The sequence below is a fragment of the Euleptes europaea genome, chromosome 17, assembly GCF_029931775.1.
Source record: "Euleptes europaea isolate rEulEur1 chromosome 17, rEulEur1.hap1, whole genome shotgun sequence".
NCBI classification, from domain to species: domain Eukaryota; kingdom Metazoa; phylum Chordata; class Lepidosauria; order Squamata; family Sphaerodactylidae; genus Euleptes; species Euleptes europaea.
Window position 1 is genome coordinate 1,634,705 of NC_079328.1, and position 15,131 is coordinate 1,649,835.

General features: G+C 47.7%; 2 protein-coding genes across 2 annotated transcripts in view; one reads left to right on the plus strand and one right to left on the minus strand.

Annotated features, from left to right (window-relative positions):
• Positions 1–1,746, plus strand: part of GABBR2 (gamma-aminobutyric acid type B receptor subunit 2) — a 725,909-nt gene extending 724,163 nt beyond the window's left edge. Inside the window, exon 19 of the mRNA XM_056862472.1 lies at positions 1,581–1,746. Within this exon, the coding sequence (XP_056718450.1) occupies positions 1,581–1,746 (166 nt within the window). The remainder of the gene's footprint in view (positions 1–1,580) is intronic.
• A 10,870-nt stretch (positions 1,747–12,616) lies between these two features.
• The window catches only part of ELP2 (elongator acetyltransferase complex subunit 2), an 85,291-nt gene continuing 82,776 nt past the window's right edge, over positions 12,617–15,131 (minus strand). The window contains exon 22 of the mRNA XM_056862935.1: positions 12,617–12,773. Within this exon, the coding sequence (XP_056718913.1) occupies positions 12,617–12,773 (157 nt within the window). The remainder of the gene's footprint in view (positions 12,774–15,131) is intronic.

Below are 15,131 nucleotides of genomic sequence, written 5' to 3' on the forward strand. Positions count from 1 at the left end.
ACGCGATCCAACGTGGATTCTTTTATCCGCAGTTGCCCAATGTGCGCTGCAGCCAAGAGGCCCCAGGGCAAGCCACCCGGACTATTGCAACCTTTAAAAAACCCCACTAGACCCTGGGAGGTAATCGCAATAAATTTTACAACTGATCTACCCCTCAGTGAAAAAAACTATACTTTGGGTGATCACAGATCTGTTCTTGAAACAGGTGCATCTTATACCTTGCGCAGGTATCCCTTCTGCCCCAAAACTGGCCCGCCTCTTTGTGTCACATGTCTTCCGATTGCAGTTTTCCGCGCAAGGTGGTCAGCGACCACGGGAGCACATATGTGGCTAAATTCTAGAAAGCTTCCCTAAAATTGGTTGGGGTAAAACAAGGACTGTCAAGCGCCTTCCATCCCCAGACGGCCAAACGGAACGGGTGAATGCTGTATTAGAATGCTACTTGCGCTGTTAATTATCACCAAGATGATTGGGTAGGACTGTTGTCCTTCGCTGAATATGCTTACAATAATGCTGTGCACCAGTCCACTGGATTTAGCCCTTTTCGAGCTGTGTATGGACAAGAGCTTGGCCCCATCGGCCGTATTGATGTTCCAGGGGAGGAGGGAGGCGGCGATGTGGCTGAATGGGTGCACACGATTCAGACAACCTGGCCGTGGCTGATAAAAAATCTGGAATGAGCCAAACGTAAATATAAGGCTCAAGCTGACAAACACCCTTCACCGGGAAAAGAGTACGGGGTGGGGGATTTGGTTTATTTGTCCACCAAGAATCTACGATCCACCCGCCCATGCGACAAACTCAGTGCCAAGTATGTGGGTCTGTTCCCCATTTCCCGGATCATCAACCCGGTGACTATAGAACACTCACTCCCCAAACCACTGAGGCAAATCCATCCCGTGTTTCATGTCAGTCTATTGAAACCGCATGTTCCCTCCCCGGAGTGGCATCCTGAACCACCGCCTGAGGCACCTGTGATGGGGGGGGGGGGGAAGAGAACATTTTGAAATCACAAAAATCCTGGACTCGCATATCCATCATGGTTCTCTCCAATATCTAGTTCGCTGAAAGCACTTCAGTTCTGCTCAGGATGAGTGGGTGCGTTCATGCGATGTCTCCGCCCCTCGCCTGGTCCACGAATTCCATGCTGCCTACCCTCACAAGCCAGGTCCCGGGAACTGAAGGGGGGGCTTTGGGGGGGCAGAATGTCAGGCATGGCCTGAGAAAGGAATGTTGTGGTTTCTCCAGATGCTGGCCAAGGCCAGCTCTAGCCCTGCAAACAACGTGTTTAGACTGAACTCTGTGGGAATGCCGGTAGAATCCTACCTCCAACAGCTCCTGGGAGGGAGGTTGCCATGGCATCCAGATCTACCCCGATTTGCCCTGTGCTCTTCCATATATGGCCTGTACTGTGCTTGTAGTTTTCATTAGTGTCCATTTGACTCTTAGCTTCTGTTAACCTGTGGATTTTCCAATAAATCAACTCTCTTTGGACTGCTTGTCTGTGGATGTCTGTTTATGGGATTATCATGGGAGCTTACACTTCCTCTGCTCATTCTTTTCGCTTTTGGCTTCTGCAGCATCCAGCGTCGCCTGTCCTTACAGCTGCCCATCCTCCACCACGCCTATTTGCCATCAATAGGAGGGGTCGACGCAAGTTGTGCCAGCCCGTGTGTAAGCCCCAGTGCCAGTCCGAGGCACAGACACGTACCGCCATCTTTTCGCGTGATGGTCTCTGGCCTGTAGGAAGGTGGGCGCAGAGTTTCCTGAACTGCTTGTGGTACTCAGTGACTGGACTAGACGTCTCGTGTCAAACTCTTTTGCCTTCTACATAATCCGGACTCTTACCACAGAGGAACTGGTGATGTGACGAGGCCATCCATCATCGAGGGTGGATCAGCTTCACTGCTGTGGAAAAGCAGCACACCAAGTGGAGCAGGGCTGCCCAGAGCTTGATTTGTAGCCTTATTTGTGGACACTGTTATTTCTTCACGAAGAAAGAAACCAAACCATGTCTCTCCCCAAATGTCTGCTGGCGGCAAGGTGGCTGCAAACAGAAACTTGACACTCGCAAAAAAACAAACAAAAGACAAATGAACCCCACTCCAGTGTCACTAAGCTTTATGCAGCTACTGAAAACATGGAGCCATGTGCAAAAAAGAAAAAAAGAGGAATCACACGCGAGCTCTACCAGCTGAAAGGGTGCAGGGATTAGTCTGTGGTGCAGGGATTAGTCGCGGCTGCCAGAGGCGGCAGGCACCAGTTAGTGGGGCTGACGTTTATTTCTGGGGCTTTGTTCTAAGGGGAGGGGGACCCTCCCAGCAGTGGCTTCTCAGGTAGTGCTAAGGCTTGCGCTCGGCCAAGCTCTGCTTCTCCCGTGGCCCAGGTGGGACAGAGAATGCTTCAAGGGGGGAAGCGAGCCCAAGACCGCCCGCCCCATAAGAGAGTCTGTCCAAGAGGTGGTCAGCCGAGGGATGGGGCTTAGTGGGGTCCCGGGGCCAACCATCTGCAAACTTGGCGCCGATGCCTGAGGACAGGCCGCCAAGCCTTGATGCCACAAGATGAATGGTTGTCATTGCCCCCCCATTTGCTTGATTTAAGCCACAATGTAATTGCAGTACAGTTAATTGAGAGTAGGAAGGGCCGGGAGTTCAGGCATCACCCTTTGCTGCTGCAGCCAAAGTCTGCAGAGGCACAGAGCGGAGGTACAGGAATCTGGGTTTTGTACTTGTGTGTATGAGTGACAATGTGGGCAGCTGAGCATCAGCCAGTCTGAACTACGTTTGCTGGGGTTCTATGTGCTTGTGTGTGTGTAACCTCCTGTCCTTCAAATTGGGAAATAAATGTTTTAAACCAGAAGAGTTCATCCCCCCCTCCGCCCCCACAATGATTTCTGCTAGATGGAAGACCGCTTTAATTATTATTAGAGAACACAAGAGCATGCATAATGAACTGTGCCAGAGTGCTTCCATCACTTACTGATGAGATTTCAACCAAGTCTGTTTGTATCCTCGGGTATTATGTGCAACCCTGCAAAGAGTAAGGGTGTCTATGCAGGTATAATCTAAAGAGGAGCTCTCCCCCCACCCCCGCACCTTTCTTTTTAGAACTACCTGGCAGAGAGAATGTCAGCTGGGGGTGGGGAGGAGGGCTCCCACCATTGCACTGGTGGAAAGAGCCACATCTGCCGAAGTCCTTCCTGCTATGCAGCTACAGGCTGGTCCCTTCACAACCCAAGAACATCTCTGCTGCATGGGGAAAGCCCCCCCCCCCAGCTTCCTTCTTCTTCTACGGCATGTATGAGCCAAGGCTGATGCTTAACCACGTGTCTGTGAGAAGGTCCTGATCCCACAAAGTCCAGCTCCTTTTCATGGTGACTGTGGTGAGCCAGTTCTTATGTGCCTGCTTAAACCCCAGCATCAACTGTGCAAAAGGGGCAGCAGCATCTTTTAGAGCCTGGCATTACCGACAGGCACGGTGCTCACCCTGCTGCCCAATATGGTTCACCCATTGCAGCACTTTTCTTTAAAAATGTGCAAGACCCTCTGCTGTCAGAGATGCCTACGGGACATAGGAAACAAACTGTGGCCCCTCTCTCACAGTGGAAGACCATCTGTGTTTAGCTCCAGCCCCGGCCCCAGAGACTAGGGGTCCTTAGGGAGTGCAACACTGCTTGAAGCCAGTAGATTCTCTCTCCCACCACCCCACCACCATAAATGTTGTATTAAAGCTTTCAAAAGAGGGGCCTGGGCAGCCACAAGGGCCCCCTCCTGCCCTGTGCCATCCAGATGGCTCTCGTGTCCAGCAGTGGTGCCGGAATAACCTTGACCAGCCAAGTGACTGCAGCTGCCCCCCACCCCCACCCCTCCTCCCCAGTTCTCTCACCCGTGAATCTTAATCCACTCAAAGGGCCCCACAAAATCTCTCCCAGAACACACCTCACTAACAAGAAGTCATGGAGACACCAGGAAGTGTTCGGACAACCGAGTGTTAAGTCTACCGCACGGAAGTAGATCACATTACTCCGTTTGAGCACTAACCACTGAAGGTGTCGTCTGGTGTGTGTGTGTGTGTGTGTTGACAGTATTCTCTTAATTTATTAATAAGACTTCATCAGGACTTTATTGAATACAAATACTACTTTTCAAAAAAGGACAATAATATTGTATATAATGTATACACAAATTTCTGTAGAAAATATTATTCCAACATAGCAAAAAAAAAAAATCAAGAAGTATTGGACTGTTGGCGGTGAGTGTGTGTCTGTAACTCTTTGTGAATACTGACTGTGTGCTGTTTATTAGGTTTAAATCATGCAGTACATCTTTGTCTCAAATGCAACTGTAGTTTCTCCCACATTTTTTTAAATTTCCTGCAGAAAAACAAGACCCACAAAGTGACTATAGCTATTTAATGGTTATTTCTTTTTTTAAATACAGCAGCAAAAATGTACTGTAGAAGTTTATGATGAGGCTGTGCCCCAAATGGCATTTTCCAATAATGTTAGTGCATAAATGCTTTAACCTAGACTGGAACTGCCAGAACCTAAAACAAAAAAGTACATGGAACATTTCTTGTATACCCCTTATACTGCATGAAAATTCAATTTTTAATAAATTGTTGCAAAAACCTGTTTTATTAATAAAATAGAGAAAACCTAATCCCCGGCTCCTTGACTGCGCTTTCTTAACCCCACCCTCTTGCCCACCTGCGCACAGAGGCATCCTTTCCAGGGAGGGGAGGGGGTTCAGTTCTGGCCCCGTCTAGCCAGGTACTGCTGTATTTCCCCCCCTCTATCGGACCACGCCATCACTCTGGTCACGGTGGCCCGTTTTTATGCCACATTGTACGTGCTCTGGGTTAAATGTGAAGAAGCCTAGCCCCCCCAAAACACACACACACACACACACACTTGGGTGCACTTTAGGCCAGGGGTCTCCAACATGGTGCCCATATGCTCCTTTCCTGGTGCCCACTCCAAGTATTTCCAGAGACTCGGGTGGGGGCCAGGTGGGGCGGTGGCCAGTCAGGAGCCTCGCTTGGCCACCGGAGAGTTGATGGTTTGTGCAGCTTTTTGAAAATGTTGCTTTTGCAACAGCTGCTGCCGCGCCACAAGGCCCTTCGCTGCTTGACTGAAGGTGAGCTGCAGCCACTGCTCTGCAGATGGCTCCACCTCCTGTGGCAGCCATTTTGTGGCTGTGCCCACCACACTGTGTCAGAAGTCCAAAGGTGCCTGTGGGCTCAAGAAGTTTGGGGACCCCCTGCTTTAGGGCATTAGAGAGGGTTTTTTTTTTAAAAAGGTGCACATTGGGATTTATCTCATTGTGGTACCCCCTCCGTCACCACAAGCATCAACAACTCGGCCCTCTAGGGAAAAGCTTCTGCAGGTGAGCAGGGCCAGAGGATTCATGTCCGTCTCCAATTCTTCCTCCTGCAAGGGGCCAAGAAGTCCCAGGCGACCTTTTCCGGCTTCACGAAGACTCTACAGAGAAAGAGCACATCATCAGGCTCGTCTCAGGGGGCAACATGGGAATTCTCCAGCATGTCACCACGACTTGGTGCTCTTGTGTTGGGCCACCAGCAGCTCCCCCTAATGGAACAGCTTTGCCCCCAGTGGAGGAAGCTGGGGAGATCTGTGCTGATCTCCCCTGCCACACGACGGCCAGTTTGCTCCCTGCACTGTGTATTAGGCCCCCGGACTCTCAGGAACGGGGGGTGGTGGTGGTGCAGGTACAGAAGGCTGCAAGTGAGAGCGGGGGGGGGGGGCTGAGGGAGTTGGTTCCGCTTCAGCCCATCTGAACGGGGCTGGAGTGAAGGGAATATAACCACTGGAAGAAGGAATATAACCTACAAATGTGCTTTCTATTATTAAAAACGATTCCATCCTTGGTTTTGTTTTAAATGGGCACAACTATATCAAGTGGCAAAATTGTCAGCTCTTCCGAGCAGGTTGTTGTTCCAACAATAGTACATATGGGTAGCCACTATGGAGTTGCAGCTGCACCTGTGAGACTACAGGCCCTGGGTGGGGAAGACACACCCATCAAGCGCAGTGGCGTCACAGTGACAGGGACGTACAACCATGTGCGCTGTGTATCCATAGCCCTTCCTTGTGGGAACAGAGATGCGAATGGCTGGTTACCCCCTCCTATTCAACACATACACAGAGCACCATTCTAGCATCAAACACAAGAAGGCCCTGAAATGTCCCCGTGCCCGCACACATGCGCGAGCAAAACTACTCGCCCGTTTTCCTTTCATGTCTGTTGCCACTCTGCCCCCTCCCACTCCCCCACATTGGGATTTATCTCATTGTGGTACCCCCTCCGTCACCACAAGCATCAACAACTCGGCTTATAGGCCTCCCTTTCCTGGCCAAGCCAGGCTCAGAGTGGCTAACAACCTTATTAAAACAATTTTAAACCAATCCATAAATATACAGCAATAAAATACAGCTAAAACAGCATTAAAACCAGGCACCCTTAGCTATAGCAGCAAACAGTACCTCTATAAAACAACAACCTATAACAAGAACATAAGCAGTATTAGCACTTTTCCATTAGCAGGAACAGCAGAGGCTAGAAAGGAGAGGAAGGGAAGGCCAGCCAGAGGGAACAGGGTTACTGTCCTCAACCATATGCCTGGCAGAACAGCTACATTTTACAAGCCCTGTGGAACTGCTTTAAGTCCTGCAGGGCCCGAGCCTCACTGGGCATCATGTTCCATCAGGCCGGGGCCACGGCCAAAAAGGCCCTGGCCCAGGACAGAGAGCTTCAAAAAATTCTAGCTATGATATGGGTAAAATTAATTTGGTTTTCTTGTCTCCCTTTTCTTATGGTTTTCTATTTTCAGATGAAAATATCTCACAAGGTTTAATTCTGGATGTGTTTTTTAGAACTTTCTGTATTTATGACCACTGAGGAAGGCCTATTCAGGCCAAAACACGTCTGGTCTAGCATTGGTCATTTAAATTGATGGTATATCAACAATATAATAATTTAATAACTGATATTTTTATATGAAGCCTGCATTCCAGGCCCCGTGTTTTTAACAATTTTATAGTGTACACCTAGCAATAAATGTAATTATTTTGTTATAGTGTATAGTTTGTAGCTCAACCTTTGAAGCTCTCTCTACACATTTGGTTGAGATTCCCCCCCCCTTTTTTTTTTCCTGCTTGAGGACAGCCAGATGCTTTTTGGGCCAGGGATCACCATCTGAGCAAAGTGCTCCTTGGGGGGGGGGTCTATCGGGAGAGGCAGATTTAGGGCTTTGACGGTCAATACCAAAACCTTAAACCTGATCCAGTGCTCAATCTGGAGCCAGTGCAGCTGGCGAAGCCCTGGTTGGACCTGCGCCCTCCAAGGGGTCCCTGTAAGGACCCATGCCACTACATTCTGGACCAGTTGAAGTTTACGGAGCCCTGCACACAGCGAGTTATAGTAGTCTAGCCTGGAGGTGACCTCTGCGTGGATCCCTGTGGCTAGGGCGGGGCGGGAGAGGTAGGGGCACCAGCAGCCTAATCTGGCAAAGTTGGTAGAATGCCACTCTGGCTGTGTTGGTGACCTGTGCCTCATAGAATCATAGAGTTGGAAGGGGCCATATAGGCCAACCCTCTACTTAAGACAGGATCAGCCTAGAGCATCCCTGACAAGTGCTTAAAGTCTGCCAGTGAGGGGGAGCTCACAACCTCCCTAGGTAGTTGATTTCCCTGTTGAACAACTCTTACTGTAAAAATTGTTTTCCTAATATCCAGCCGGTACCTTTCTGCCCGCAATTTAAACCCATTATTGCAAGGCCTATTGTCTGCTGCCAACAGGAACAGCTCCCTGCCCTCCTCTAAGTGACAGGCCTTCAAATATTTAAACAGAGCAAACATTTTCCCCCCTCAACCTCCTCTTCTCCAGACTAAACATTCCCATGTCCCTCAGCCTTACCTGGTAGGGCTCGGTCTCCAGGATCCTGATCATCCTCATCGCTCTCCTTTGTACCTGCTCGATTCTGTCCACATCCTTTCTGAAGTGAGGCCTCCAGAACTGCACACAAGACTCCAGGTGCGGCCTGACCAGCGCAGTGTACAGCGGAACTGTGTTATCTTGCGATTTGGATGCTATGCTTCTGTTGATGCACCCCAAGATTGCATTAGCCTTTTTTTGTCGCTGCATCACGCTGGCTGCTCATATTTAACTTACGGTGCACCTGTAGCCCAAGATCCTGTTCACACACACACTGCTACTCAGAAATGTATCCCCCATCAAGTATTTTTTTAATTTATTCAATTTTACGGTCCTTAGAACAAACATAAAATGTTTGCAGGTGCATTGCCTTACCCAAACAGGCAGTATAAAACCCCCATCAAGTATGTGTGTTCCTCATTTTTGTTACCCAGGTGTAGAACTCGGCACTTATCCTTGTTGAATTGCATCTTGTTCACATCTGCCCACTTTTCCAGTGTGTTCAGATCTCACTGAATTCTATCTGTCTTCTGGGGTGTTTTCTGCTCCTCCCAATTTGGAATAAATTTAATCCAATCCACAGTCCTCTAGTTTACCCAGCAGAACATCACAGGGAACCCTGTCAAGAGCTTTACTGAAATCCAGGTAAACATCATCGACAGCATTCCCTCGATGTAGTAAATCACTTGATCAAAGAAGGAAACGAGGTCGGTCTGGCAGGACCTGTTGGGGACAAATCCGTGCTGACTTCCCCAGATCACCAAGTTATCCTTCAGATGCTCACAGATCGACCTCTTTAATATCTGCTCCAGCATCTTCCCTGGGACAGAGGTCAAACTGACTGGCCTGTAGCTTCCTGTGTCATCTTTCCTCCCTTTTTGAAAACTGGGATAACATTAGCTCTCTTCCAGTCTTGTGGCACGTCTCCCGTCCTCCATGAGACCAGGAAAATGGTGGCATTGTGAGGGAGGGCGTCCAGAGTCATCCCCAGGCTCTTGACGGATGCTGTTAACTGCACACCGTCAAGAGCTGGGAGCTGGCAGCCGGCATCTTCATCCCCGACCCACCCACAGGACCTCCGTCTTCCATGGGCTTAGCTTCAGCCGGCTCTGCTTCAACCATCCCGTCACTGCCTCCAGACACCTGGCTAGATTTTCTGAAGCAGCATCCGGGCAGCCCCCACCCCCCATCAACAGATATAGCTGGGTGTCATCAGCATACTGATGGCATCCCAGTCCAAAACTCTGGACCAGCTGGGTGAGGGGGCACGTATAGATATTAAACATCGGGGAGAGGATCGCTCCCTGAGGGACTCCATATGCCAGTGGGCATCATGGTGACATCCTCTCCCCTTGTGCCACCCACATGCATTTATTTGGTTTATTTTTATTCCACCCTCCCCCAAGGAGCTCAGAGCAGTGTATATGAAGAAGAGTTGGTTTTGGTATGCCAACTTTCTGTACCACTTAAGGAAGAATCAAACCGGCTTATAATCACCTTCCCTTCCCCACCCCACAACAGACACCCTGTGAGGTAGGTGGGGCTGAGAGAGCTCTAAGAGAGCTGTGACTAGCCCAAGGTTACCTAGTTGGCTTCATGTGTAGGAGTTGGGAAACCAACCTGGTTCACCAGATTAATGCCGCTGCTCCAAACCACCACTCTTAACCACTACACCACACTGGCTCTTCTCCATTTTATCCTCACAACAACTCTGTGAGACAAGCCCAAGGTCACCCAGCAAGCAGAGCAGGGGCCACTCCGATCCCAGTCTAACAATAACCCCTATACCAAGCTAATGGCTAATACAGGAACCTGTGAGTAAGCAGATTAGCAACAACAACAACATGTTGTGCTATTGTAAAATGCTCCTTAGACCCTATCGAAAGGTATTTCTGCCACATAAGACCTGATCAAACCTTCATGCCCCAATCACAAATTCATCAATTGAAGGACATTAACAGGGACCAAGAACATTCTAGCTCAAACCATAAAGCTTGAGTAACCATGAAAAGTTCTCAACTCCGAAAGCTTGTAAATAGTTTAATGTTCCTAAGATGACAGAGTGTATCCCAAGTAAGGGGCTTTCGATTAAATTATACTCAGTCACAAGTATGAAAAACAGTTAAAAAAACCCTTCCTGCTATCCATAAAAACATTCTTCTTTAGTAACATGAATATATGAAGTTTCCTTATGCAAAATCAAGCCAAATGGATCTATAAAGTTTACTTCAAATGGCACTGGATCTTCCAGGTCTCTGGCAGAGTTCTCTCAGCCCTGCTACTTTTAACTGAAGATCGCTGGAACTGAAACATGGACCCTTACACATGGACCAAACATGGACCAAAACCCCAGCTTGACAAACCCCAGGCCAGCTTGACAAACCCCAGGCCACCCTGGTACCAAAAAAATTGTGTGCCTCATATTTTCAGAATTTATTTTATTGCAAGAAGTACAAAGCTCATTTATCACCTTACATCAGAATGCTGTGCTGAAGAACATAAAAATAAATATCCATTAAAATCTTGTCATTGCTTGTTTATTTGTTAACTTCACACCACCCAATGGTAGGTAGATGAATTCATTCCTTAACCAGATTCTGTCCATACAGGTTCCAACATTCAATTCACCTGAGCATTTTAGAGCAATAATGAAATTATGACAAACTGAGAAGTTAGGCGAGGGTTAGAGGGGAGCCTTTTGTTGTGATGGTGACAACTGAGGTTGCCCCACATTTATTAATATACCACACTTTTGTCATAGTTTAAAAAAACCCTTATGAGAAACTGTGAAGATTTTAGGATTAGGCTTTGTGATAGCAATAACCAGAGATGTGAAGGCCTTGGGGGGGAAATCTAGTTTTTTCCCAATGACTTTTTTAAAAAAAGTTTTTAATGGAAAAATTGGGAAACTGGGGGGGGGGGGAAATCACTGGGGGGGAAAATCACATATTTTTCTCCTTTGCAGTGTGTGAAATGCTATTTAAGGAAAGGTTGATGCTCTCTTTCAAGCACTAGGTATATTTGCAATTTTGCTGATAGAAAACCAAAGGATTTATACTTTTTAATTCCATAAATGTGTCAAATAATACAATTTTATATTCTCACTAAGATATAAATTATGCACTTATGTTGTTAAAGCAGTAAACTAAGTTTAGGCTTGATATTTCAATTTCCTCCAAAAATTCCATTAAAATAATGCGCACACGCACAGGCACACCAGAAATTCCACATATTTAGCTGTAACAAATACCAAACCCTGAAGGGTGAAAAATCAGTCTGGCGCCTGGATTTTTGAGGCTCACTGGTACAGTCAAAGAAAATTTGTTCCTAAGCTATTTTGTTCCTAAGCTATTTTGTTCTTAAGCAATTACCCTGAGTACAAATCAAGGGAGAGCAGGTTAGTTTTCTTTCCACCAGGAGCAACACAGAGTCTTGCAACCAATTAGATTAGCGATTCCACATAGGAAGGCCTCGTCCCAGGAGGCTCCTACACCAAAGCAAAAGCCCGGACAGAACAAAGCATCAAGAATGAGGCATCAGTGATGGTTATAACCATCATCTTGCTGTCGTGCGCCTGACGGTCAATTAGGAGCCCTTTGTACAACTGATATACTTGAAATGTGGCTCTCAGATGAAATGTACACCAGGTGCACTTCTCCTGGGGAAAAAACAATTCCTCTGGATTTAGCAATTAGCTTGAGAGACTTCAATTTTACACAAAACCTATCTCAGCAGGGTCAAAGAAGGTGCAAGTTCTGAAAGGATGACTACTTTCTCGCCAACTTCAGCACCACACAGACAAGAGGGCTGCGGCCCCTGGCAAGAAAAATAGGGGCTGCTTTGGTGGATTGGTCAAAAGCTCACCAGCTGTTTGTGGGGGCTTGATACCACACTCCGTACGCATTTCTACTGAGAAACTCCCATGCACTTAACACCTTTGGCAGATGTTTTGAAGGTGAAGATACTTCCACCACCACGGCACAGCTTTGGGTAGCTGAAGAGCGAGAGAATTCAGTGAGCAAGCACATCAAAAAACAACATCTTTTCTCCAGTGCAGCCTGAAATCAGTCTGCTGCCTCGTGGCAACAAAGGCGAGGTCACACACATTCCATAGATCAGGAAATCAGTCAAATAGCCACTGCTCATCCGGCATAATTATATCGGAGATTCAAAGTTGTGAAAAAGACTGCAAAAATCATCTAACGGTTAGGAGTCATCCCCATTCAGATGGTGAGACAAAAGCTAGGGGCTGATGACTCATGCGCACAATAGAAGTGTGAACTAAAATTAAGCTGACCATGTGGAAAAATATACAAAGTACATCACAAATGCAAATGACTACTTTTAGGGGAAGCGAAGCCGAGGGAGAGGAAATGTCTCTGCTCTGTCCCACTGCAAGCCAAATCTGCCAGGGGCAACGCCAACCCACACCCACTTCTGGTCTGTATCCAGCAGAGCTCAAACGAAGGAAAGTTCCATCTTCCATGCTGAACAGTAAAGCACACAACAATGGGCACTGTTATTGAAACGGCTTTAATAAATAAGGCTTGTCAGATACAGTTTCAGACTAGGATATAGCAAAATTAAAAAAGGAAACACATTTAAAGCAGGTAAAAACAGATTTCCAGAGTAATCAAGCGGGTGTGACCTGAAGCCGTCGCTCACAGTCGGTGCCTCTCAATATCGAAGATCTTCACAGCGTGGTCGGCTCCCCCGCTGGCCAGCTGGAGCCACCTGCCGCTCTCGGGGGAGTCGTGGCCCGCTCTGCCGACCCGCTTCCTCCAGCTCAGCCGCTTGACAGCAAGGGAGTGGCTTTGGCTGCGACAGAGACAGAGGGGGGGGGGAGGCAGTGAGGGGCCGGGGCTCCCCAGGTATCTCCTGCAGCCACAAAATGTCACGCTCAGCAGGGCTCGAAGGACTGAGGACATCACCGCTTCTCTAATTAGACAATGCGGCTAGCTGGGAATAACCAAATCACTGCTGCCTGTAGGTATGAAACGTGCCACTGCACCGGTGACATTTCATCACCCTGTCCCATTAATATTTAAAAGGGCAATTCTCAGTATTGTAATTATCATTTCAAACAGCCCTATTAAAGAAGCTGCCTTAGATGGAACCAGATCCTCGGTCCATCAAGGTCACTCTGGTCTATTCAGACTGGCAGTGGTCTTTCCTATCACCCACTACCTGGTCCTTTTTAATTAGAGATGCTGGCGGTTGAATCGGGGACCTTCTGCATGCAAAGCAGAGGTTCTTCCACACCTAGCCAATCGCCAGTGGTCATGTCTCTCAGAAAGTTTTAAAAGTTTCAAACAACACATCAGTTCAAGTCAAAGGCTCTGTGCAGACACTAAGTCCCCGTGATCTGGCAACCTCTCTGTCTCAGGGGCCCTGTTCTGCCCTCATCTGTACAATTCCCTCCTTCATTTTCTGGTTTCACTAACCACAGGTTGTGATGATGACGTCCAAACTGGCATCCTGCAGTTAGCATCTTGCCTCCCAAACATAGCCAAGAAACACATTTTTAGTCAAGGGTTTGGTGGCAGTCGACTGGACCCAAGCAGGGAGGCTTTCTTCCCACACAAGGAGCCTTCTGGACCCACAAAGAGCCTCTGGGGTCAGGGGAAGTTTCCTTGCCCAACAGCACAACAGATCCATGGGATCCAACCCAACACAGTACCCAGAGGTCGCCAGTTTTCTACGTTGCCATTCAAGCACTAGGAAATGGAGGCCAAAGGGGGGAGGGTTCAAGCCCCCATGAAGGTGCTGCCAATTGCCCCTGAAGCGTGGATAAATCATGGTTAAAGTGTCAGACTAGGATCTAGGAAACCCAGGTTCAAATCCCCACTCTACCATGGAAGTTCGTTGGGTGACCTTGGACCAGTCACACGCTCTCAGCCTAACCTACCTCACAGCAACACTGCGAGGATAAAATGGAGGAGAACAAAGGAAGCCGCTTGGAGTCTCCCACTGGGGAGAAAGGCAGGGCAGAAATAAACAAAAGCAAACCAACTGAGTCTGAGCCTGATAGGAAGCCCTGTCTGCCAACTCCCTCGTATGCCTTTTCTGAATGGGTCTTGCTCAGAACTACCCCACTTACCTGAAAGGAAGACTTGGTTTTTTTCAACATACGGCAACAAAAAAAAAGAGGGGGGGGTTATACAGAAATAAAAATTCTTTCACATATAGCTTGTTTAAAAGGGGGATTATTTTACATTCTGGATTATCTTCCTTTTAAGAAAATATGACACTACTTCATCATCGTTTTACCGACTGTAGCTTGGAGAGAAGACATGGTAGATATTTATAAAATGATGCATGGGGTAGAAAAAGTAGAAAGAGAGAGGTTTTTTTCCTCTCCCATAATACTGGAATTTGGGGACACCCATGATGTTAATTCAGCAGTAGAAGTAGTACTCAACAAATGATTAAATTGTGGAATTCGCTGCCAGTGGATGTAGTGATGGCAACAAGCAAAAATGTCTTTTTAAAAAGAGGCTGTGTAGATTCATGAGACAATAGGTCTATCAGCGGTTACTAGCCATGTTGACTAAAGGGAACCTCTACACTCAGAGGGAGTCAACCTCTGAATACCAGTGCCAGGAAGCAACATCAGGGGAAGTCTTTGGTCTCTATGCCCTGTTGCTGGTCATCTAAAGTAACTGGTTGTCCACTGTGTGAGAGAGGATGTTGGACTAGATGGACCCCTGGTCTGATCCAGCAGGGCTCTTAGAATCATAGAATCACAGAGTTGAAAGGGACCACCAGGGCCATCCAGTCCAACCCCCTGCACAATGCAGAAAATTCACAACTACCTTCCACATCCCCAGTGTTCTTTTGAAAAGGTATGGGTGGGAGAGACTTGGAGAAGATTGTCGAAGAGAATTTAGCCTCTGAAATTTGGAAGATTGCTGGTCTGTAATATAAATTTAATAAATTTGTTCAAACAAATAGGTTCTATGAGGGATAATTCTGGCTGCAAGGTAAGCCACAGACGGGTCTTTGCAGCTGTGCACAGCCTACCCACTGTGCTGATGGGCACATGTCTTATGGGCCTCAACATTTGGGGTGTGTGCAGAGAACTGGGCAATCACTTGGAGAAAGAACAGCTGCTGTTGGTGCCTTTGGGTCCATCTAGATGACTGGAGAAGTCATCAGTATGAAGCTGGCAAGAGA